This window comes from Theropithecus gelada, chromosome 4 (assembly GCF_003255815.1).
Source record: "Theropithecus gelada isolate Dixy chromosome 4, Tgel_1.0, whole genome shotgun sequence".
NCBI lineage: Eukaryota > Metazoa > Chordata > Mammalia > Primates > Cercopithecidae > Theropithecus > Theropithecus gelada.
In genome coordinates, this window is record NC_037671.1 from 40,364,338 (window position 1) to 40,388,359 (window position 24,022).

General features: G+C 38.2%; 1 protein-coding gene across 2 annotated transcripts in view; it reads left to right on the forward strand.

The window, feature by feature from the left end:
- Window positions 1–24,022, forward strand: part of ZFAND3 (zinc finger AN1-type containing 3) — a 329,450-nt gene that overhangs the window by 225,171 nt on the left and 80,257 nt on the right. For both annotated transcript variants that reach the window (XM_025382239.1, XM_025382240.1), the window contains exon 3: window positions 12,262–12,444. In XM_025382239.1, the coding sequence (XP_025238024.1) occupies window positions 12,262–12,444 (183 nt within the window). The remainder of the gene's footprint in view (window positions 1–12,261; window positions 12,445–24,022) is intronic.

The following is a 24,022-nucleotide window of genomic DNA, read 5'->3' on the forward strand; positions in this document are numbered from 1 at the left end:
CTACCTCAGCCTTTCTAGTAGCCAGGTGATATGGTTTGACTGTGTCCCCACCCAAATCTCATCTTGAATTTTAATTGCCATAATCCCCACGTCATGCTGGTGGGAGGTAATTGAATCATGGGGGCAGTTACCCCCATGCCGTTCTCGTGAAAGTGAGTGAGTTCCTATGAGATCTGACGGCTTTATGAGGAACTTTCCCCCTTTGCTTGGCGCTTCTCTCCTGCCACCTTGTGTAGAAGGACATGTTTGCTTCCCCTTCCGCCATGATTCTAAGTTTCCTGAGGCCTTCCCATCCATGTGAAACTGTGAGTCAATTAAACCTCTTTTCTTTATAAGTTACCCAGTCTTGGGTATTTCTTCATAGCAGCATGAGAATGGACTAATACACTGGGACTATAGGTGTGCACCACTGTGCCCAGCTGACATTCTTAAAATATAGCATATTGTATTGCTTGAATTTGTGCTGAACATTTACAAGTTTTATCTTAAGGGAAAATGTGTCTCAAAAGTTAATATCACCACTCTAAGTTGAATTTACTGAAACAGATGGAGTGGTCAGCTTAGTAGCAGAGCTTAAATGAAGGAGACCTGAAGACTGGTGGTGTGTGACCCTGGTATGAGATGATAAGACTGAGAACTGAGTAGAAATACTCAGGAAATATTGAGGGAGTAATTAGGGTTAGGAATAGCTCATTAAGCCAGGAGCTGCCTTTGTGGATAGAGGGAAGGAAGAACGAATAGGACCAGATTGTAAGAGCGTAGGTGGGCAAGAGCAGTCCCACCTACGCTCTACCCAGTCCCACCACCTACGCTTTTCCCAGTGCCACCACCATCCTCTCCCTCAAAAGAGAGGTGCCAGTGGGAGTTATTCTTTTGTCTTTTCTCCTGTTACATCTGCACAGTAAAATGAAAGGCTAGTAGCATTAGGACTGTGGATACAATTATAGAAATAATCAGTGATCTAAAAAGAGGGGTGGTAACCTGCTGTTTTTGCTACTTTATTCCCAAATGCTTTTCTACTTTTCTATTCTGTTGTCATTGAAGTCTTTATGGGACATTTAAAGCCTTTGATCTGGGGTAAAATATTCCAGCCTCCAGCCTCTCCAGCAATTACGTTCATGCCACTTCTGTGCCATTGGAGTAATTCATGAATGACACTAAGGACTAATGGCTTGAGGGGAAGTCTTTAGATGATACCAAGGGTCAACTATAAACAAATCGAAGTTTTTTGTTTTGTTTTTAGGCTCCAACTTGCCTGTTTTGTCAGCTTTACCCAGTTTTTCCACAATATGCCAAACCCTATCAGTAATTTTGATGGCTGAACTGTATGTGTATATGCACACACAGCATAAAGTGCATATTTTGTTAGAGGTAGATTAATGCCACAATATTCAGAAAACTTCTCCCTGTGTTTTAAAAAAATTGACATATTTTGTGGTTAGACTGAAATGATGTAAATGTACATGTTATTGTAGTACTAATGAATTGTTAGATATTTGCTGTAATGTTAACATTGCTAATTTATGCCCTGTAAATGAATATTGAATATGAAACACTGTTACAGGGAAAACTATAGTCTGCACAATAAATGCTGTATAAGAAACAAGCCTTACTCCAAATAATTTTTTTTTTTTTTTGCTAGTTCACACCTCTGAGTAGTTGGCTCTATAGGTGTGAAGAATCTAGAGAATGTTTAATTTCAGTGATAAACCAGATTATAAAGTAAGTTTAACTGATGAAAAGAGTAAGCTTTGTCAGCTTCATATATTCTCTTGTTGCCTGTTTTTTGCAAGACACATTTGAGAATATGCTTTTGGGAGCCAGTCTAATGTTACCTGTATTTGCCTCAAGTAAAAATCTTAAGCTCTGTGGTTTAAATCTAAGCAAGCAGGAAGTGACTTGAGAGACCTTGTAAGTCCTGTTAGGACCAGTTATCCATGATGAATAATAAGGAAGAAATTTTTATATGTGCAGAGATAATTTATGAAATCCAAACATCTACTTATTGACAGGGTGCTTAATATTTCTTTTGTAGGTAGGAGCACTCTTCCCTCCTATAAATAAATTTTGTAGCAATTTAAAATCCATTAATGTCTGTAAGAGAACTAATATTCTTCAACTTTGTGTGTTCATCAGTATCCAATACATTAAATTCAAGAAATGTATATTGTGTATTATGTGGCAGGCGTTTTGCTAGGGGCTGAGTCACACTGTGAATAAGACATTCATTTATCCAACAAATATTTAATAAAGTGCCTTCTATGGATAATCTTCAGGACTTCCCTTAGGAAGTAGTGCTTATATTAAGAGTTCAAATATGAGTAGGATTTACCAAGGTGAATATGAGGATAAAAAATCTTCCACATGTCATGACTAAAGTACTCCATGTTGACAGCCGGGTGTGGTGACTCACGCCTGTAATCCCAACATGATTACAGGCACGAGGCTGAGGCAGGGAGATCATTTGAGGTCAGGAGTTTGAGCCTGGCCAACATAATGAAACCTTGTCTCTACTAAAAAGTACAAAACCTAGCTGGGTGTGGTGGTGCATGCCTGTAATCCCAGCTACTCAGGAGGCCAAGGCAGGAGAATTGCTTGAACCCGGGAGGCGGAGGTTGCAGTGAGCCAAGATCGTGCCACTGTACTCCAGCCTAGGCGACAGAGCGAGACTCCATTTTGGGGGGAAAAAAAGAAAAGAAAAGAAAAAAAATAGCACTCCCTGTTGAGAAAGAGCACGGAGTGTCTGAAAAACCAAGACCGCTGGAGAATGGCTAAAGCAAGGAGAGGGAGAGGAGGAGCAGTGGCATCAAATGTGGCTGAAGAAATAGCCAGCAGCCAGTTGTAAGTTCTAAGCCATGGTTAGGATTCTGGATCTGGTTGTAAAGGCAGTGAGAAGCCATTCAAGGGTTTAGGCAGGGAGGTGATGTTATCAGAATTTGTTTTCTTACAATTTTTTTTTTTTTTTTTTTTTTTTTTTTGTGCAATCACTGTGGTTGCACTGTGAAGAGTGGATTACACTGAGCCAAGAGAGGACACAAAGATTTCAATTAAGATGTTATCGAGTCTGGACATGGTGTCTCATTCCTGTAATCCCAGCACTTTGGAAAGCCAAGGCAGGCAGATTGCTTGAGGCTGGAAGTTCGAGACTAGCCTGGCCAACATGACGAAACCCTGTCTCTACTAAAAATACAAAAATTAGCCACATGTGGTGCACACCAGTAGTTCCAGCTGTTCGGGAGGCTGAGGCACGAGAATCACTTGAACCCAAGAGGCTTGAACTCAGGATGCCAAGGTTGCAGTGAGCCGAGATTGCACCACTACGCTCCAGCCTCAGTGGCAGGGTGAGACACTGTCTCAAAATAAAAAAGATGCTATCAGAGGAATCTTACAGATGATGATGGCTTAGACTACAGTGGTAATGGAGAAGTAGGTGGATTCAGGAGATATTTAGGAGTTGTAAATGACTAGAATGGTAATTTGGGGAATGTAAAATTAAGAAGGGAGAACATGAAGTTCAAGATAATTCCTGTCTTTTGACTTTATTCTTTTAAGTGAGTGTTGATACCGTGTCTTGAGATGGGATGGAGGGTAGAAGACAAGGTCTATTTTATTTTTTGAGGTATTACTCAAATTGCAGATTCATGGACATAAATAGGGAACATAGGATAGGAGTCATTTATCATCATTAGGAGGATATATATACATGTAGGGGTGTGTGTGTGTGTATATGTGTATGTATTATATGTATATATTTTTAACTTACTTGAAAGGACACAGGCTGGGCATGGTGGCTTACACCTGTAATCCCAGTGCTTTGAGATACCAAAGTGGGAGGATCTCTTGAGCCCAGGAGTTTAAGACCAGCCTGGGCAACATAGTGAGGCTCCATCTCTACCAAAAAAAAAAAAATTTTTTTAAGGTAGTTGGGTGTGGTGGCACACACCTGTAGTCCCAGCTACTTAGGAGGCTAAAGTGGGAGCATCACTTGGGCCCAGGAAGTCAAGGCTGCAGTGAGCCATGTGTATGCCACTGCACTCCAGCCTGGGTGACAGAGCGAGACCCTGTCTCAAATTAAATTTTAAAAAAAGAAGGAAGCACACAAAAACTGAGCAGTGTTATTCAGTCTGTCTATTCTGAGATCAGTGAAGAGAGTCTGATTTTTTTTCAATTAATAAAAATGATTTTTGAAAGAAAACAAGAATTAATAAAAATATTTTTTTAAAAAAGAAGATAGTCTGATTTTTAAAGAGAAGGAATGGCCATGAGAGGTTGGGTAAGAATCTGATAGGGTAAAGGTGTTTTGCTTTGCTTTTTAAAGAAGCTAGAAGATACTATTCATGAAAAGACACCTAAGTAGACTTAGCCACATTCAATAGATCACAGTTTGCCCCTAAAGCTACAACATATGCATAAGGTGACCAAGTCCGTAAGTACATTGGTTCTTGCTCACTCCTGTTTAAACAGTTTATTCTTGCTGAGGCTGTTAACCCAGATTAACATCCAACTACCAGAATTTTATTGAGATTTTAATCAGAAGGCTAGAAGTCTGATTTATGAATTGGCTGGCTCCTAATGGCTTTGTAACTTTTTAAAATAAGCTATTTAAGTTTTGTGGTTGAGATGGGGGTGGGGGACAATGCAGCTTTAGAAACCTAGAAATGTTTCTATGAACGGAAGCTGTAGCCTATTATGGATATAAATTGGGCAGAGAGGGGATGGTGAGCAGAACCCTGTTGTGTTAAAGGAGACCTTTATACAGTGCCTTGTATGAACCAAACTCTTGAGATATAGGAAATGAATTTTTATTTTTAAGTGGGTTGAGAAACAAAACCTCTGGTAACCTTTTCCGTTTTTTAAAATTTGACTACTTGAAACATGAAGTATTTTATGGTGCGAAATACCAAACTAAAGCTTCTGGTGGATGCATGGATTTGTAATCTGTGATATGTAGTCAGATGGGGTTTGGAGACTGAGAATGGAAATGTGCGAACCAGCAGCGCACTGGGTGCAGTCTGCGAGCTGTTGCATTTTGGGGAACTGGGAGGTGGTTGCTTCAGTGGTGCATGCTGTAGTGGGAAGAGCACAAACATTAGAGTCAAATAAAGCTGAGTCTCAAAACCTAGCTCTAGCATTTGTTAAGAAGGGAGCAGGTTGCCCAACCTTGCCATACACACTGTCCTCTGCTGACATGTGGTGATGACATCTACTGCCCAGTTTATTCTGAGGACTAAATGAGAAAATGAATGCAAAGCCCCTGGCAGAGTGCCTGACTCATAGGAGGCGCTTAACTCTTAGTTCCTCTTCTACTTCTAATTTGATTTCCTATATACCTGGCTTTAGTGTTTGCAATAATGATAGAAGCCTTATTAGTGATCCCAAGTAGTCTTAATGAGTGAGTTGGAACAAATGCAGTTGAATTTCTCATCTCTACTTACTGATTATGAAAATAGAAATTCACAGGTATTAAACTCTTTATCTTTTAGAAATGCCGACCCACATGATGCTAAGAGTACCCTTAAAGACACACAAAACAGTTTATGAAAGGTTTAAAGTAACAACTGATAAATACTTTTAAATGTAATCCAGTGATGGACTTTCTACAGGAAAACATTGGCCACTTATTTATCCAGTTAATGTTTATTGAGAACCATTTTTTGTCCTGGATCCTGAATAATGTAGGAGACTGACAAGTGAACAGATGATTCTTATATACCATAGTAAGTCTTGTGCTATGGGAAATCACAGAGTGCTGTGCCAAGAGAATTTGGTAATACATACCAAATGCTTTAAAAATGTATGTCCTCTCTTACCAATTGATCTACTTCTATTGTATAACTTAAGGAAACTCAATGAAATCTTGTTTATAATAGTGAAAGGTTGGTAAATGAAAATGTGTAACACTAGTGGATTGGTTTAGTTCATGTATCTATGAATGAATGAGACCATGTACTCATTAGTGATCACCCATTTATATTTTACAAAGAAGAAACATTCATGATACCTTGCTAAGAGGAAAAAAAATAGGTTATGGAACAGGGTTAGAAAGAATTAATTTGTTTTCAGTGAGAGAAAAAGTTTAGCAAAATAACCGAAATTCTTTTTAAATATTTTGAAGAAATCATTCTGAAAGACATATTATTGTAATAATCTAGAAGTGGGGTTGGGAATCTAAGCATCTTGCCTAATCGACATTGTACATCTGAGAGATAAACAATGGGGCATGTGCATATCAAAATGAGTATTGCATAGTGGCTAGATAGGGTGTAGTTCTAGAGAGACTGCCCACGTTAATGGACTTGTGAAGCAGGACAGGACAAAGTGCTTTCACAGTGCTTCCAGTATTTTAGGTGCATTTTGTAGTAAGAAGATTAACGTGTGAAATATCATTCTGAAAACAGTGGAGAAAACTATGCCAGTGAGTATGTGAGTAGCCAGTCCCAGGGACTTCACTGGTTATTTTGACTTTGCTAGCACCATTAGGTCACTTTATCTTCTGGAGACATTCCATTTCTGCGTACTAAAGGATTCAAGCATATCTTTGTTGAGAAATTGTTTTTTCCTTTAGATGATAATAAGGTAAGTTGCCAAGATCTGGGCTGTGTTCACTCTTAACAGTAATCCCATTAAAGTGCAAAGGTTTTTAAACTCAGTTTTTACAAGTAACAGTTTGCTTTGGAAAAGCTTTATTCACGTATACCTCTCTCAGACTCACAACTTTATTCAAGGACAAGTTTAAGACCTTTGGATATACCATTAACTAACTTACAAAATTAGTTATTCCTGAGTTTTTTTCTCATTTAGAGAGGTAGATAAGCTTGGAGATTTCTAGTTTTCTCATTTATATGAGAATTATACAATACATCAAGGGAACAGACCTTTACTTTGTCTGAATCAGATGAAGTGGCTGTTTCTGGACCTTTCATCTGCACTGCTCTCCAGTGTAGAATGATGGGAGGCAGGCTCTGTGCCTCATGTTTTGTTGTTTACTTCTTTACATGTAATATAAATCTGTTGCCCTTCATTTTCGGAGTAGACTTCCGAGAGATTCTTTCTTTTTCGCAGTAATCAGAAGTTGAATGCTGGATGATTGAGAAAGAAAGGCCTAAGAGAATAAGAACTGTGATGCAAATATCAGGGCCAAAACGAAAAGATAACTCTTACTTAGTGCCCCTTTCTTTCAGTTTGGAAAATACCTTTTCTTTTTAATTCTGTCATTTGTTGAGTACTCATGTGCTAGGTCTTCATGTACATTATCTTACTTAATCCACATTTTCCTGAGAGGTTTAAATAACCACCTCCCTTTGTTTTACAGAAGGCCCCAAAAGATTAAACAATTTGCTTTTAGCTGTATGCCCAGTAAATAGCAAGGTCAGGATTTGAATCCAGGTCTCACTCTAGAGCTCTTTGTATTGCACAGACTTTGGCATGGAAGTTAGAAAACTCCCAACTCAATTTCTGGTGAATTATAGTAATTTTCTCAGCTCTTGCTTTCTCTGTCTGTAAAATGAGAGGATTGAGCTGAATTTCTAAAGTCATTACTGGTTGTAACATTCTGTGATTCCTGGATGCTTTTTCAGATTCAAGCAGAGAATATATAGAGCTTCTACTCCTCTCTTTGTGAGCAGCAAGTTGGGTTTGTATGTTAGCCTGATGATGTTATGACACCATCACCCTGTGCAGGTGTAGAAAAGGCATAGAAGGAGTATGGGTTAAAAGAAGGTACACTGTGTCAACTGCTGATTTCTGAAAGAAAACCTGAAGTTTTTGAACTGCCAATTCACAAAAGAAAACTTGAAAGTACCTGAGCATCAAAGCAGCATGGCAAGCCTGGGCTGGAGAGTGTGTGGGTGGAACCTGGTATTAATAATTGTCTTTAGACACCAACATCCTTCACCTTCAAAGGGCTCTTGTGCCTGAGTGAGTGAGTTTCTGTGTGTGCATCTGTCTCCAAGCATTGGGGATTGTGCTAGATGGTACAGTGATGACTCAGTTTCAGTTCTTTCAGGGTCATATAACATTTCCAATTAAATGGTAGACAGATGGTTATGGGAGGGACACAATGATTATTGACATAGGAGAGCTAATGAGATGACATGACATAAAAAAGAAGTATCATTATTGCAGTATTTTTATTCCATTGATATAGTACCTTTTTCTTGAAGGTGCTATGCAAATAACACTGAGATAATAAGCCATTTTAAAATGTCAAAACATGGAAGAACGAGAAAGTGGCTAGGAGAAATAAATACACAGAAAAGAAGCAGTGGGGGCTGTAGAGCACTGATCACCTTAGCAGTTACTAACTGGCTACATTCATTGCACTCACTAGTGGTGCTGGAAATGGCTGGGGGCTTGACATGGAGGTCTCTTCCTTGGCCCATCCTGGTGATCACAGTGCCACATCCTGTGGTTGTGATTGAAGACCATGGGCTTTGTTGTCAAATGGACTTGTCCTTGCTACTTATTAGCTGTTGACTTGGAACAAATTACCTAAACTTTCTGAACCTCAATTTCTTTATCATTAAAATGATGTTATTTATACCTTCGTTGTTAGGGTTTTCCTGAGGACTAACATAAATACATTATACACATAAAATATTTAGTTCAGTGCCTGGCACATAATAAATGCATCATAAATGCTAGCTATTCTTACGTTTAGAATATGTCAAAAGGTAGTGATTCTGATGAAGTTATAGAGTATGATAGCAACACTTCCCTGTGGTTTGAAGGCTATGTCAAGTTATAAGAATCTTGTACTTCTCTGAATTGATGTAATAAACTGTAATCTGTATTTCACAGAGTAGCATTAGATTTTTAAAATATATAGAGAATATAGACAATAATCACACTCAGATACCTACCAACAGCTTAAGAAATAAAAAATTACAAAACAAGATAGAAGACCCGTTTTTCTCCTTATCCCTTGGCCTCAAAGAGGTAATCACTATCCTGAATCTGGTATATTATTTCCTTGAATGTTTTTATCTTGTAATTACTACCATTCATGTATCTATAAACAATATATGGTATTCTTAACATATTTTAAATTTTTGTATAAGTATTATTATACCATGTATATCTTTCTGTAGCTTGCTTGCTTTTCTCTCTCAACATTCTTTTTGAGATTTTTCTATTATACTTGTAGCCTTATTCATTTAATCACTGTAGAGCATTTTAAGATCAATTTTCTGTTAATGGACATTACCTATCTTTGGATATTTTTGTGTGCCTCTCACCATCACACCACCCTCCCTCAATCTAAGATGTAACTGCTCTTCTGAATTATGCTAATATTTGGGGGCTTTGAAAAGGTTTAAGGCCCGGCGCTGTGGCTCACACCTGTAATCCCAGCAATTCGGGAGACCGAGGCGGGCGGATCACCTGAGGCCAGGAGTTGGAGACCAGCCTGGCCAACATGATGAAACCCCATCTCTACAAAAATACAAAAATTAGCCGGTCGTGATGGCAGGCGATTGTAATCTCAGCGACTCAGGAAGCTGAGGCAGGAGAATCACTTGAACCTGCGAGACAGAAGTTGCAGTGAGCTGAGATCGCACCACTGCACTCTAGCCTAGGTGACAGAGTGAGACTCCATCTCAAAAGAAAAAAAAAAGAAAAAAAGAAAAAAATGGGTTAAGCATACAAATCCCTAAACAGTATATCTGAGTTTGTACTGTTTTTAAGGTTTATCTAAGCACAGTACAATCTACTGTGATTTAGTGGCTTGCTTTTTCCCCTCAGCGTCATGATTTTGAGATTCATTCATGTTGATACATGTGACAATAGTTGTTTCCATTATGTACATTATTCCATTGTTTGTTTGACTGTGCCATTATTTATAGACCTTAAGGTTGTTGCTGTCTCCTTGAATATGTTTGTTGAGTTTCTCTCAGGTATATATCTAGGGATTAAATGACTGGGGTGTAGGTAATGCACGTGTATTTTTATCTTCACTGGATATTGATATGTAGTAATTTCATTATTGTAAGTATTTTGTAATTTTATAATTTGATTTCACTCACGAGTTTAAAATTTTTTTTTGTATATTTCCAAATATAAATTTTTTTCTCAGCAGTTTTTAACTCAGTTGCCCTATGATCAGGTAATATTGTCTGGATCTTAGTAATTCTTTGGCATTTGTTGAGACTTTTGCTTTGTGTTCTGATATGTGGTCAAGATTTAGCCAGGTTTTAATCAGCTTTTATAAATATTCCATGCGTTTGAAAATAATTTATTTGGCCGGGCTTGGTGGCTCATGCCTGTAATCCCAGCACTTTGGGAGGCTGAGGCGGGCGGATCACCTGAAGTCAGGAGTTCGTGACCATCCTGGCCAACATGGTGAAACCCCATCTCTACTAAAAATACAAAAATTAGCTGGGCGTGGTGGCACACGTCTGTAATCCCAGCTACTCGGGGCCTGAGGCAGGAGAATTGCTTGAGCCTGGGAGACGGAGGTTGCAGTGAGCTGAGATCGTGCCACTGCACTCCAGCCTGGCCAACAGAGTGAGACTCTGTCTCAAAAAAAAACAAACAAAACAAGAAAATAATTCATTATCTAATTGTTGGATACTTGGTCTTTGTATGCTTATTAATTATTTTGTGTGAGAGTTATATTAAAATCTTCCCCTGTAGGAAATTTGTCAGTTTCTTGTGAATATAACCATTTTTACTTTAAGTACAGTTGGCCCTGGAACAAAATGAGTTTGAACTTTGTATGCCTGCTTATATGAAGCTTTTCAACAAAACCCGGATTGAAAATATGGGATGCTAAACCTGTGTATATGGAGGACCAGTATTTAATATACGTTGGTTCAGTAGGGCTGACTGTGGAACCTGAGTATATGCGGGAGCTCTGAAACCAATCCCCCTTGTATACTAAGGGAGGGCAGTATTTTGTGGCTTTGGAGAAGACTCTTTTACTATTTTATAATGATCCTCTTCACCCCTAATAATGCTTTTGACTTAAAGTCTACATATTCTGACAGTACTGTAGCCATACTAGCTTTCTGTTCATCCCCTCCCCTCCCGTTTTTCTTTTCCTTTCCTTTTCCTTTCTTCATTTTTTTTCCTCCTCTCCTCTGTCTCTCCCCCTCCCCTCCTTTTTCTCCTCTCCCTCTCCTTTCTCTGTTCCTGTCTTGTCCTGTCCTGTCCTGTCCTGTCTTTTCCTCCCTTCCCCTTCCCCTTCCCCTTTCCATTCCCCTTCTCCTGCCTTTTCCCCTTCCCTTTCCTCTTTCTTTCTTGGACTCAAGAGATACCACCAAGTAGCTGAGACTACAGGTGTGCGCCACCACCCTCAGCTAATTTTTTAAAACTTTTTTAGAGATGAGGTCTTGCTGTGTTGCTCACGCTCGTCTCAAACTTCAGGCCTCAAGTAGTCCTCCCACTGCAGTCTTCAGAAATGCTAGGATTATAGGTGTGAGCTACTGGGCCCTGTGTGTTCACTTATTTTTTTTGCCAGGTACTTTTTTTATATATATACAATTGTGTTATACTTGGGGGATTGGCTACAGGACTCCCTTGCATATACCAAAATCTGTGCATACTCAGGTTCATCAGTCTGCACTGCAGAACCATGGTATATGGAAAGTAGGCCTTCCGTGTATGATTTTTGCATCCTGTGAACATTGTATTTTTGATCTGCATTTGGTTGAAAAAAATCCGCATATAAGTGGACCCACACGGTTCAAACCCATGACGTTCGAGGACTAACTATACTTTAACATTTTGTTTATCCTCTCATATTTGTGTTTTTAGTATGTTCCTTATAAATTGAATATAACTGGACTTTAGTCCAAATATTCTTTTAGCTGAAAAGTTCAGTCTGTTTATTACCATTACTGACATATTTATACTTATTTCTACCATCTTGTTATGTGTTTTCTGTTTACTCTGCTGTTTTCTCTGCTACCTTTTTCATGACCTTTCCTTCTAAAAAGTTTGAAAAACTGTTGTTTATTCCCTTTTTCCTTCTGATTACTCTTAAATATTTAACATGCATCTTTGGCTTTGCACAGAACGTTAAAATCAGTATGTTTGCATTCTTCTAAATAATAAGGGACCTTGGAAAACTTTTAACTGTAGTCACCTTCCACTAATCTTAAACGTTTTTGACCAGTATTTTACTCCCATGGTTTTTTAATCACCCAGATCAGTCTTTATTATTGCTGTTGTTGCATTTAATTTTTGTACCAACTTCCATTGTTTTCTAATCCTCAGAGACTGTGAGCTCCTTAATTAAGCTCATTTTCTATTTTTCTTCAGATTTTCAAAAGAAACAACCAGACGATGATTCCGCTCCAAGTACAAGTAACAGCCAATCAGATTTGTTTTCCGAAGAGACCACCAGTGACAACAACAATACCTCGATAACCACGCCAACTCTTAGTCCCAGCCAGCAGCCGCTTCCGACAGAACTGAATGTAACTTCACCGAGTAAAGAGGAGTGTAAGTGCCTGGCTTCTTAGGGGTGGTAGAGAGGGCAGCCTAAGAACCTTAGATGAGCATCTTGGTAATGCCTAACCCCAGAAAAAATAGCACTTCTTTTAATTCAAGGTAAGTGTTCACATACAAGGCTCAAGCTCAGCAAGTTAGAGAGTAAGTTTCAGCCATTCCTGAAGAAATAGCCTTTTATACTGTCAAAGTACATGAAGTTTTGAACCAGTCTAGAGAGCAGTGGCTCTCACTTATGTCTGCACATTAGAATCCACTGGAGGTTTTTAAAACAATTTTAATCTTTAGCATCATTCCCTCATTCTCATTTAATTCATCTGGAGGGAGACCCAGGGATCTGTTATTTTTAACTCTGCAGAGGATTTCTAATGTGCAGCAAGGGACCAGTAAGGGATTCTAACCCTAAAACCCTAATTTAGGAGCCTTAGATTGAAACTTTACCTCTTGTCACTAACTGGACCTTGACTGTTTCTAAGCATTTAACTGAGAAAACACTATACTTCATAGGACTTAGGATATTTAAAGGAAGAAGGAGATGGTATTACTCTTCTGTAAGTCTTCAGTGTTGGAATGCTATTTTGTAGGTGATATAGAAGTTCACTGTCTACTTAATTTTTTTTTTTTTTTTCCTTGAGGTACTCACTCTGTTGCCCAGGCTGGAGTGCAGTGGTGTCATCTCAACTGACGGCAACTCTAGCTCCTGGGTTCAAGTGATTCTCCTGCCTCAGCCTCCTCAGTAGCTGGGATTACAGGTGCCTGCCACCATGCCTGGCTAATTTTTATATTTTTAGTAGAGACAGGATCTCGCCATGTTGGCCAAGCTGGTCTCGAACTCCTGACCTCAAATGATCTACCCGCCTCGGTCTCCCAAAGTGCTGGGATTACAGGCGTGAGCCACCATGCCCAGCCCATTGTCTACTTAATTTTTATAATGTCATAACATAACATCTCTTTCCCTCCATCCCCCATCCTTGGTGGTACGTGAAACATACATCTCTTTTAGGGCACAACTATAACTGATAGTATTTGTTGAAAATTATAGGGATATTATGACATAGCAATTTTTGCCTTTTAAAAGCTCTGCTTGGCCAAGGCAGGAGGATTGCTTGAGGCCAGGAGTTTGAGACCAGCCTAGACAACATGGTGAGACTCTTTTCTCTACCCCCCCAAAAAAATTAGCCAGGTGTGGTGGTGTGTGTTATGGTCCCAGCTGCTTAGGAAGCTGAGGCAGGAGGATCTCTTGAGCCCAAGAGTTCAGGGTTACAGTGGACTGACTATGGTCTCACCATTGCACTGCAGCTTTGTGAGACCTGGTCTTTTTTTTTTTTTTTTCCTCTCTAAAAAAAAATAAATAAATAAAAGCTAAGTTGAAATTTAGTATTTCAAGTTTCATGAATATCTAGAAACACAGTAGGTTAGAATGTTCTGTGTTCTGTATACTAACTTTGGAAAGGTTAGCAGAAAACAAATATCTAAATCTATCATAAACTACTGTATTTGGTAATATTGAGAATATAAAATAAGCAAGGTCATAGTCCTTGTCCTCAAAGAATTTGAAGGGGAAATTAAATATATTTGTTATAGTTTATCGGTGGTTATCAACCAGGAATGATCTCCCACCCCACAGCCCCAGAACATTTGATAGTGTCTGGAGGCCAGGGATGCTGCTAAATGTCCTACATGATATAGGACAGTCCTCTGCAACAAAAAATCATTCAGCTCACAATGCCAGTAATGCTGAGTTTGACAAACCCTGATACATGTTTGCATACACCCATGTTGGTCCTTATATATTAAAGACAGCAACTGTTGAAGGACATTGACTTACTGAGGAAGTGGTAAAGATGGATAGAAGGTGGTGAAGAGACATACTAGACAGAGTAGAATGAGCTGTGGAAGGAAAGCTGCATGAAGTTTCTCAATGGCAAATGACTGTCTTAGTGCCATTTATGGAAGAGAATGAAGGACAAGGCTAGAAGGGTAAGTCGTGGCCAAGACATAGAGGCTTAAATGTCCAGCTAAGCTATTTGGACTTGAGACAGTAGCCATATTTTTGAGTAGAGGAAGTGATATTATTACAGTCCTTTGGAGAAGTAACCTTGGTTGTATTGAAAGTGGAAAGGATTAAACAGGAATAACATTGCAAAGAGAGAATTTTTAAAATGTTATAAATTATTGAATAGAGGCCAAAGCAGGTGTAGAAATCATGTAAGAGGAGAAAAAAAAAATGGGGAAAATGGTAGTGGTCATGCTAAGGCAGTAGATTTTGTTTTGTTTTCAAAAATCTGTTCAAGGTCATGTACTCATTGAGGAGCTGATGACAGCTACGGCCCCTTGTCTTAGAAAAATATACACCATCCATTTATACCCAATTTTGCATAGAATTTCTCTACAGCTTATTATGGCCCTTGGGTTAAGAACCCCTGGTCTAAGGAAAAGGTTGGTCAGGATCTCATCTGATGGAAACTGGATTGGATTCGTGCATACCAGGATCAGGCCATCACAAACCAATTCAAGCCGCCAAAATGCATGTGAGGCTGAGATAACAGCAGCTACTATTTATTGAGCACTTTATATATGAGCCATTATTCTATGTGCATATTTTCTCATTGTTTCTCGTGATAACCCAATGAGGTAGATAGTGTCATTATACTCATTCCATAGATGAGGAATTAGACACAAAAAGATTAAATAATTTGACTGTGGTCACAAACTAGTAGATACCAGAACCAGGATTCAAAAATTTAGGCATTTGGCTTCAGAGTTCATACTTTTAATCAGTTAATTCACAATGTGAAACACAACTGTCACAGAGAATAGTATTTGTGTGGGCAAGAGGGATGCTTTCTCTTCCTGTCATTAAGATATGTGGAAATCCACATCATAAGCAAAAGTTACTAGCCAGTTTCGGCCACTGTAGACTGCTATGGTTTTTTTTTTTCTAAATATGAATACCTTCAGCCTGATTAAGGATGTCTAGTTCTACTAGCTTCATTTCCTTTCTCTCTTTTTGGTGACATCAGTGCTTTGAACCATTGTATGTTTCTCTTAGACTTATACTCTCTGAAGCTAATCTCTTTCCTAATTCCTCAAGTTTCTACAGATCTAGGGAAATGAGATTTGCCAATTGGAGATATGGTGATGACTTAAGTTTGTATTGTATGCAGCTAGGCAGGTTGAGTTGGAGCTCAGAGGAGAGAAGTCAAGATTGGCTTTATCCACATGGAGATGATAGTTTAAGCCATAGGTGTTAAATGAGTTTGCCAAGGGTGAGAGTAAAGAAAAGCAGGGAGGGCTGGGCACGGTGGCTCATGCCTGTAATCCCAGCATTTTGGGAGGCTGAGGCAGGCGGATCACAAGGTCAAGAGATCAAGACCATCCTGGCCAACATGGTGAAACCCTATCTCTACAAAAAATACAAAAATTAACTGAACATGGTGGCAGGCGCCTGTAGTCCCAGCTACTCGGGAGGCTGAGACAGGGAAATTGCTTGAACCTAGGAGGTGAAGTTGCAGTGAGCCGAGATCACGCCACTGCAGTCCAGCCTGGCGACAGAGTGAGACTCTGTCTCAAAAAAAAAAAAAAAAAAAAAGAAGAAGAAAAGCTGTGAGAATAGACCAGTGAGTGAAATTTCTGCACTTAAGGAGCAAAAAGGATAGAGGAGGCAACTGAAGAAGTCAGGAGGAGAATGATAGTGGGCAAGGTCACAAAAGCCAAGAAACAAATTTCAGTTTAGATAATAATAATATTAGCTCATATTTATGAAACATTTGCTATATTCTAGACAGTCTTCAAAATTCTTTAGATGCGGTAACATTTAATTTTCAATACAGCCTATTAGGGTAGGTGCTTTTATTATACTTGTTTTTATAGATGAGGACACTAAAGCTTAGAGAGGTTCATTAACTTTCTCCCCAAAGTTATAGAGCTATTGCAAGGCAGTGAAGCCCATGCTGTAACACACGAATTTGGATCCAGAGCCTATGTTTTCAGTCACTATAAGATATTGTCACAATATTATGAAAATGCTACTGAGGCTGTAAACTGACAAAGAGGCACTTGGATTTAGTGATCATAAGATGGATTACCTAAATAAACTATTTAATAAACGGTTTCAGTGGTTTGTATATTCATTTAGCAATCTTTGCTGAGTGCCTGCTATATGTTAGACACTAAGTTAAGTGCTGAGTATAGAAATGAATAAGATTAGTCTTAATACACAAGGAGGTCACCTTTTTGACTACATATGTCTGTCCCTGGGAGTCTGGTTTATTCTCCCAAACAAGTGCATAGGAATTTTGGGGTGGAAGGGAGGAATTAGCAAGTAGTGGTTAACAGGCATGTCATTTGCAAAGCTTTTTCAGGTCAGCTTTGCTCCCTCACCTAGGTTGAAAGCAGCTGTGCTAGTGTGAGGAGATGTGTGCCAGATTTGGGGGTTGAGAATGTGGGGTAAGAAAAGTACCCTGGGTTTGTTAAGAGCTGTCAGGGTGGATGGTTTAAAAATCAGTGGGAGTTAAAGTGATTGCCTAGTAGCAGTGAAGACCCAGGTGAGACACTAGACAGCCTGATCCATCTACGTCTTGCAAATTTTTTTAGCTGTGATCTGCCAAGGTGGCAAAGGATGGTGGAAGAGGCAGCAGGAGATTGCCTATGTTGATATTTTAGTATCCTCAAGGGACCAGAATTTCATCTGTGGATTTCTTCTTAGCTTCCCCTAAAGAGATGTGGAGAAGTAACATGTAGCAGTTGTTGGAAAATGGATTTGGGATGCTAGATCCAAGTACCATGAAATTTGTAAACTATTGAGTAGTTATGGATCCATTGTTATTGCATAGAGCTAGAAGTGCTACATTTTGTTGGGGGCTTTTGAAAGGGTTTTTTTTCCCCCTAATATACAAGAAAATGGATATTGCTTAAATCTATTTTCACCTTCTTACTATCAACATGAACTTGAACTATGAACATATCAACAGAAAGTAGTGAGAGTCTGGATACATTTTCTTTTGAAAAGACTGCAGATAGAGCAATAACTATTGACGGAAGTATGTAAAACTTAGAAACAGGACTAATTTTTACCCAAAAGAATTTCCTAATACACTTCCCTGCAGATAAATAAAGCAGATATCCAAAAGCTCTAAGTGATATTTCTCTATCTGAACATAAACATATGTCTCCATGTCCCAAACTGTGTGTGTCTGCAGAAGAGTGCATGGAGCTTAGCCATTGGAGGCCTTTTCCAAAAATAATGTAAACAAAATTCAAATAGTGACTAAAGGACTTGTTACAGCATTTAAATGCTATAATATAACAGCTCACAACAAGTATGCTTAGTACCAGGCACTGTTCCAAGTACTTTATATGCACAGTCATCCCTCATTATACACAGGGGATTCGGCGCATACTCACGTCTCACAGTCAGCCCTGTGGAACCCACTTACATGAAAAGTTGGCCCTCCATATATGTGGGCAATACTGTATTTTCCATCTGTATTTGGTTGAAAAAAAAATGTGTGTCTAAGTGGACCCACACAGTTCAAATTGGTCTTGTTCAAGGATCAACTGTATTAACCGACTTCATCTTCGTAATTACCCTGTAAGGCAGGTACTCCTATTGTATCTATTTCACAGGTGTGAAGATGGAGGCACAGGATGATTATCTTGCCCAAGATCACAGAGCATTCTGGCTCCAAGGGCCTGACTCTCTGCCACCACACCATAGCTGCCATTCTCTATCATGATTTATGGTTAAAGGACATTGCATGCAAATTAGGCTATACAGTGGAAGGTGTGTTGGACAAACTCTTAAAAAGAAGAAAACATTTCTTTCTGCTTTTGCCACTGCCTATTTACTGTTCTTCCAGTTTCCAGTTTTTTTTCTAAGGGAGAATAAGTGTGGTTTGTAGTTATGTTTTTTGACCTAACTTTTGCAGAGAGAAAGGATAGTGCCAGGTTGTAGTTAGAACACTGGAATCAGTTGTTGTTTTGTTGTTCTTAAGTACAGACAGATGACTTCTCACAAGATGAGGAAATGCCCTCATCTCTTTATACAAGTCAGCTTTTCTGTTGTTACGCTTTTAAAGGCTTGAGCCATCCCTATTTATGACCTGTTTGGGAACCTTATAATGTACATGTCTACCTGAGTTTTTGGATTTTTCTTCCCAATCCCACTAGTATAATGGATGGAAATGGAGGTGTTGGAGGGGTCATGGCTGATCTATTTCTTTCTAGGCAGGAGAGGAAGAGAACTGATACCTGTTGCTAGGGAAGACTAATGGCAAGAAATGGACTTGTTTTCAAAGAGTCCGATATTCTAAACTAGCAGTTAGAGAGTACCTATCTCATACAAAGCAGTCTTCTGAGCTCTGTGGAGGCACATACTAAGAATTAAATAGCAACCAGTTCTTACATGAAAACTATAGTTTACAACAGGGGTTGACAAACTGTAGCCAACAGGCCAAATCCAGCCTGTCACCTGTTTTTATGCTGCCCACAAGCTGAGAATGATTTTTACACTTTTAAACAACTGAAAAAAATCAAATAATATTTTGTGAAATGTGGAAATTACATGAAATTCCAAATTCAGTGTTTATAGGTAAAGTTTGATTGGAACACAACCCCACTCATTTGTTAATTTATTGTCTGTGGCTGCTTCTGTGCTACAATAGCAAAATTGGCTAGTTGCTGTGGAGACTCAATGGCCTATTACAGAAAAAGTTTGTAAACCCCTGTTTTACGGAGTACTTTGATACACATGTTCCTAGGATCATCTTGACAGTGTGCAGCATAGGTAAGGCAAATATTCTCCTTCCTATTCTGTAGATGAAAAGGGGAGGTTTAGATAGTGACCCTCCTGAAGTCCCAAGACAGGGCCACAACTCAGCTCTGGGCCTTTTGGATCTATAATACGGGACTCTGGTTTTTTTCCTACTCTTCTCTACTGCATCCACCCGAGACACACTTTTGTTGTAGCAAAATAAAATATACAGAAAAAGTGAGAACCATATTAACTGGCATGTTAGTGAGGATTTTTAATGACTAAAGCTTCATTTCCAGGTGCTGACTGGATTTTCCTTTAATGTGACACTGATTCCCAAAATAGAAATTTGAGAACATACTCCACCTCTGGTTAAATTAATTTGGTTGAACAGAGATTTCCATCGTTTCCTTGGAAACTGGTTTCTGGTGATATCGTAGCTCCCTCAGGGATTTTTAAAAAATGGTAGTGCCTTTTAACAGATGTCCTTGCTAGACTGCCCCTGGGTCTTTGAACATCCATTGGGTGTCATTGGCTACATATCTTCATTTCTGTCTGACAAGCCTTAATCTGTTCCCTGGAAATTTAGTATCACTGCCACCAAGTGGCTAAACTTCTGATTTGTTTGTTTTTACCAATTAAATTTCTAATAATCTCTAAATGAAACCAGTGTTCCCTTTTTTAGACTATGCCTACTTCAGGAGGCCAGATATTGGGTAAAACAGGCTGGTTTCTTCTAGTAAAGCATTTAGAAAATATTGCCTATTAAAAAATATTTTATGACTTCCTGCTGGGCTGGTTTTAAGTGAAATATGGTGGGGAGATTTATTTACAGTTCTCTCTGTGTGTGTCTTTCTCTTCCCTTTTCTCTAATGAAGCTCAAAGCATCAGGCCGTTTATCAGAGATAATTATACAACAGATGGAGTTTTTCTGATATATAATAGTCTCAAAGTGGAAGATTCTTTCCCATAATGAAGAATGCCCAAACTTTAAATGTCTCTTTTGATTTTAATTTAACGGTGTTTTTTTTCCCAGTGCATTTATTTATTTATCCTGAAACTGGTTCTGCAAAGCATGCTGATTTCATTAGGGCTGTGTTCTGAAAAGATTGATACTTTGCAGTACAGTATGATAATGTACAGTTATATGCTCTTTTGGAGAGCCATAATTTATCAAAAATCATTGTGTGAGATCATTAAGTTAATCTCTGTCAAAATACAGGACTTGAGCAGTTCAGAAGTGTTTTCTTATAGAAATTCTTTCTGTTCCATAATGTCAGTCGGGTAGGAACTTGTTTAAGTACTGGTAGTGTCATCTGACCTTCCATTTGTAGTCAAAATACGAACCAGATTAAAGCAAAACCATGATTTTTAAGTTACTCATTTTCTGGCTTGCTTTTCTTTTTCATAACTTTTAGTCCTATTTTTAAGTATGCAAGTAAAGCATGACTACATTCTCAGTTTTTGAATTACAAAGACACAGGTTTAGATAGACTAGAATATGAAAATATTCTAACGTCACCACCATCAATCACCACCACCCAATTCCTACTTTTTACAGGAATAACCACGGTTTTTTCATTTTGGGTTGTATTTTTTCTATGCAGCTGTGTACATGTTTACATACAATATTTTATTTTGGCCAAGCGCGGTGGCTTGCTCCTGTAATCCTAGCACTTTGGGAGGCTGAGGCGGGTGGGTCACCAGGTCAGGAGTTCAAGACTAACCTGGTCAACATGGTGAAACCCCGCCTCTACTAAAAATACAAAAATTAGCCTGCTGTGGTGGCAGGTGCCTATAATTCCAGCTACTCGGGAGGCTGAGGCAGGAGAATCACTTGAACCCGGCAGGTGAAGGTTGCAGTGAGTTGAGATCGTGCCACTCCACTCCAGCCTGGGCAACAAGAATGAAACCGTCTCAAAAAAAAAAAAAAAGATTTTATTTTTATATAAATGAGAGCATACTATATATATTGTTTTCTAACTTGCTTTTTAACTTAACATATTTCAGAGATCTTTCCAAGTCTACGCATGGAGATCTGCCTTACTTCTGCATAATATTCCATATTGCCCTTATCATCCTTTTCTCTACTCTCTCCTCTGGAGGCTGTTTTTAATATGTCACTATTATAAGCCATGTCAAGTAAACATTTTTGTACATGGCTAATGGTGCATATGTTATTTTCCCATGATAAATACATAGAAGAGGAACTAACAAGTCAGAGAATATGTATATTTAAAATTTCGATTTGCATGGCAATATTAACCTCCAAAATGACTGTATGACTTTCTATTCCTAAGAATGATGTTTGAGAGTGATTGTTTACCACAGCATTACCAACATTAGGTGGATTGTTATCTTTGTTTGTTTGTTCCTTTTTATTTATTTATTTTGGTAAGTTGGGCAAAAGAATAGCTCATTTTAACTTGTGTTTTCCAGACATCTCCTGGTGGTGAGATTGAGCATTGTTTTATATGTTTGTTAGCAATTGATAAGTCTCCAGTGATTGGCCTATCAGTGTTGTTCTTTGCTTATTTATTTTTTATTAGCTATTTTTTTCTTACTGATTTGTACTAATTCTTTATTTTTTTAAATATGTAACAAATTCTGGATGAGTATTTGTTACATATATTGCCAGTTTCTTTTGGTATGTTACTTGGCTTTTAATTTTCATTTAGGTGCCTTGTATTCATGAAAATTTTTAAAATTTTAATTTAAATCTGTTGGTCTTTTGTCTTCTAGCTTTCTGTCTTTCTTAGAAGGCTGTCTGAATCATAGTTATAAAAATATTTTTCTATATGTGTTTAAATACTTTCATAGTTTATCTTTTTCTGTCGTTAGCTCTTGAGCCCATCTGGGATTTATTTTGTATTTAAGGCATAGAGATTTACCTTTATTATTTTTTTTCCAAGTGGATAACCAGTTATGCAAAAACCATTCATTGAGTAGTCCTGGTTTAAAATGCTAATACTATTACATAAACATACATCTGTTCCTAGGCTCTTTATTTTGTTTTATTGGTCAACCTGTATATTTCTGAAACTGAAATATAGCTTTATAGTATGTATCAGTATCTTCTGATTTGGATTATATTGAATATATAGATTTATTTAAGAATAATTGACATTTTGATACACTTTTGGGTCTTCTCATAAAGGAATATAGTTTGTCTTCATTTATTCAAATCTTCTTCTGTGTTCTTGATAAGACAATGTCATCTCTGCACAAGTTTAGAGACTAAGCACCAAATTAGCAGTCTTTATTTTATGCTACTTTGCTCTGTCTCAGAACACCTAGCACACTGCTAGCATAGTACTCAATAAATGGTTACTGATTTAAATATTTAGGAAAATCTTTGTTTTTAATTTTTCTTACTTTTAGAAACCTAGTTTATGTGTTTTGATACATTAAAGAAGGGGCCTCTCATTGCCTGTGCCTGATTTTTGAATATTCTTTTATAATTTTATATTCTTTTATAATTTTCTGTGCCATACAATAACCGCAAGACAAAGCAACTCAAAAAAGGCAGTATCCCTACCAAATTTTGAAAATTTGGATGCTTTGTGGTGGTAACAATTCATCTCAGACTTTTGGAATAATGGGAGTCTTTTCTGTTTCTCTCTCTCTCTCTGTCTCTCTCTCTCTCTCTCTCTCTCTCTGTCTCTCTGTCTCTTTCTTCTGTACAAATAGGCACTTGCCTGTTGTAAAATAACCATTTTTGCTTGTTGGTATTTATCACCTAAATTTCCCTCTTCAAGATTCCCCTTTGCAAGACAGAATACTAGCAAGCTTTTAATATTTATTTTCAAAGGTCCCTTAAGAAATCTGCAAATCTAAAAGGTTAGTTTCCCAAAAGATTACCTCAGTCACATGTGAGATTATACAGTTACTGATACTCAAACTAGGTTTTGAAGCAACATCATCACTGGCCCCCCTGCACCCAATATGAATTTCTTTAAATGTTCTTATTAAATTAAATGCTCTGTCCTTCTCTGTGAAAGTAAAGGTCATGGTAAACAACCACACTTCACACAGCTTTAGCTCTTGCACTTGTCATATTTTTATTTTGTCTAGTTACAAGTAGTATGTGACACTGTGCTGATTTTAAATTAAATCTAAGCTTTATTTATGACAAAAATGTTTGGCTGGAAAAAAAAATGACATTTATGTGAATGTGTTGAAGCAGCCATTTTAAGCTTACATAAATATATTTTAATTGTGCTTGTGAACTTCTTTCAGAAAATTCAGAGCTGCCAGTGCCAAAAAATGACTATGTAACTGTACATTTTGTATTCATGGCCTCTGTTACTTTATAAACCATCTCACTTTTTGATCCATCAAAAAGATGATTATAGATTTAATAAAAACAATAGGATGCCACCTTAGTGAGGAATTTTTAAAATTCTAAAATATCAGTATAACCCCTTCACTACGCAATTGAAATTGTGACATTTTCAACTATTAGTTGCAAAGAGAGATCCTATTATTGAGACCTGACAGTGTTCACTTCTGTCTGTAAAGCAAGACGGTTGGACTAAGGTAATTTCCATTTAGTGTCACTCATCATGTTCCAGCTGTGGTACAGCTAACTATGGGAGAGGCTCAGCAGAGAGGCAGAGGAGAAGGGCACTTGTGTTCCAAGTTGTTTTTTTTTTTTTTATTTTTTTTTATTTTTATTTTTTTTTTTGAGACGGAGTCTCGCTGTGTCACCCAGGCTGGAGTGCAGTGGCGCGATCTCGGCTCACTGCAAGCTCCGCCTCCCGGGTTTACGCCATTCTCCTGCCTCAGCCTCCGAGTAGCTCGGACTACAGGCGCCCG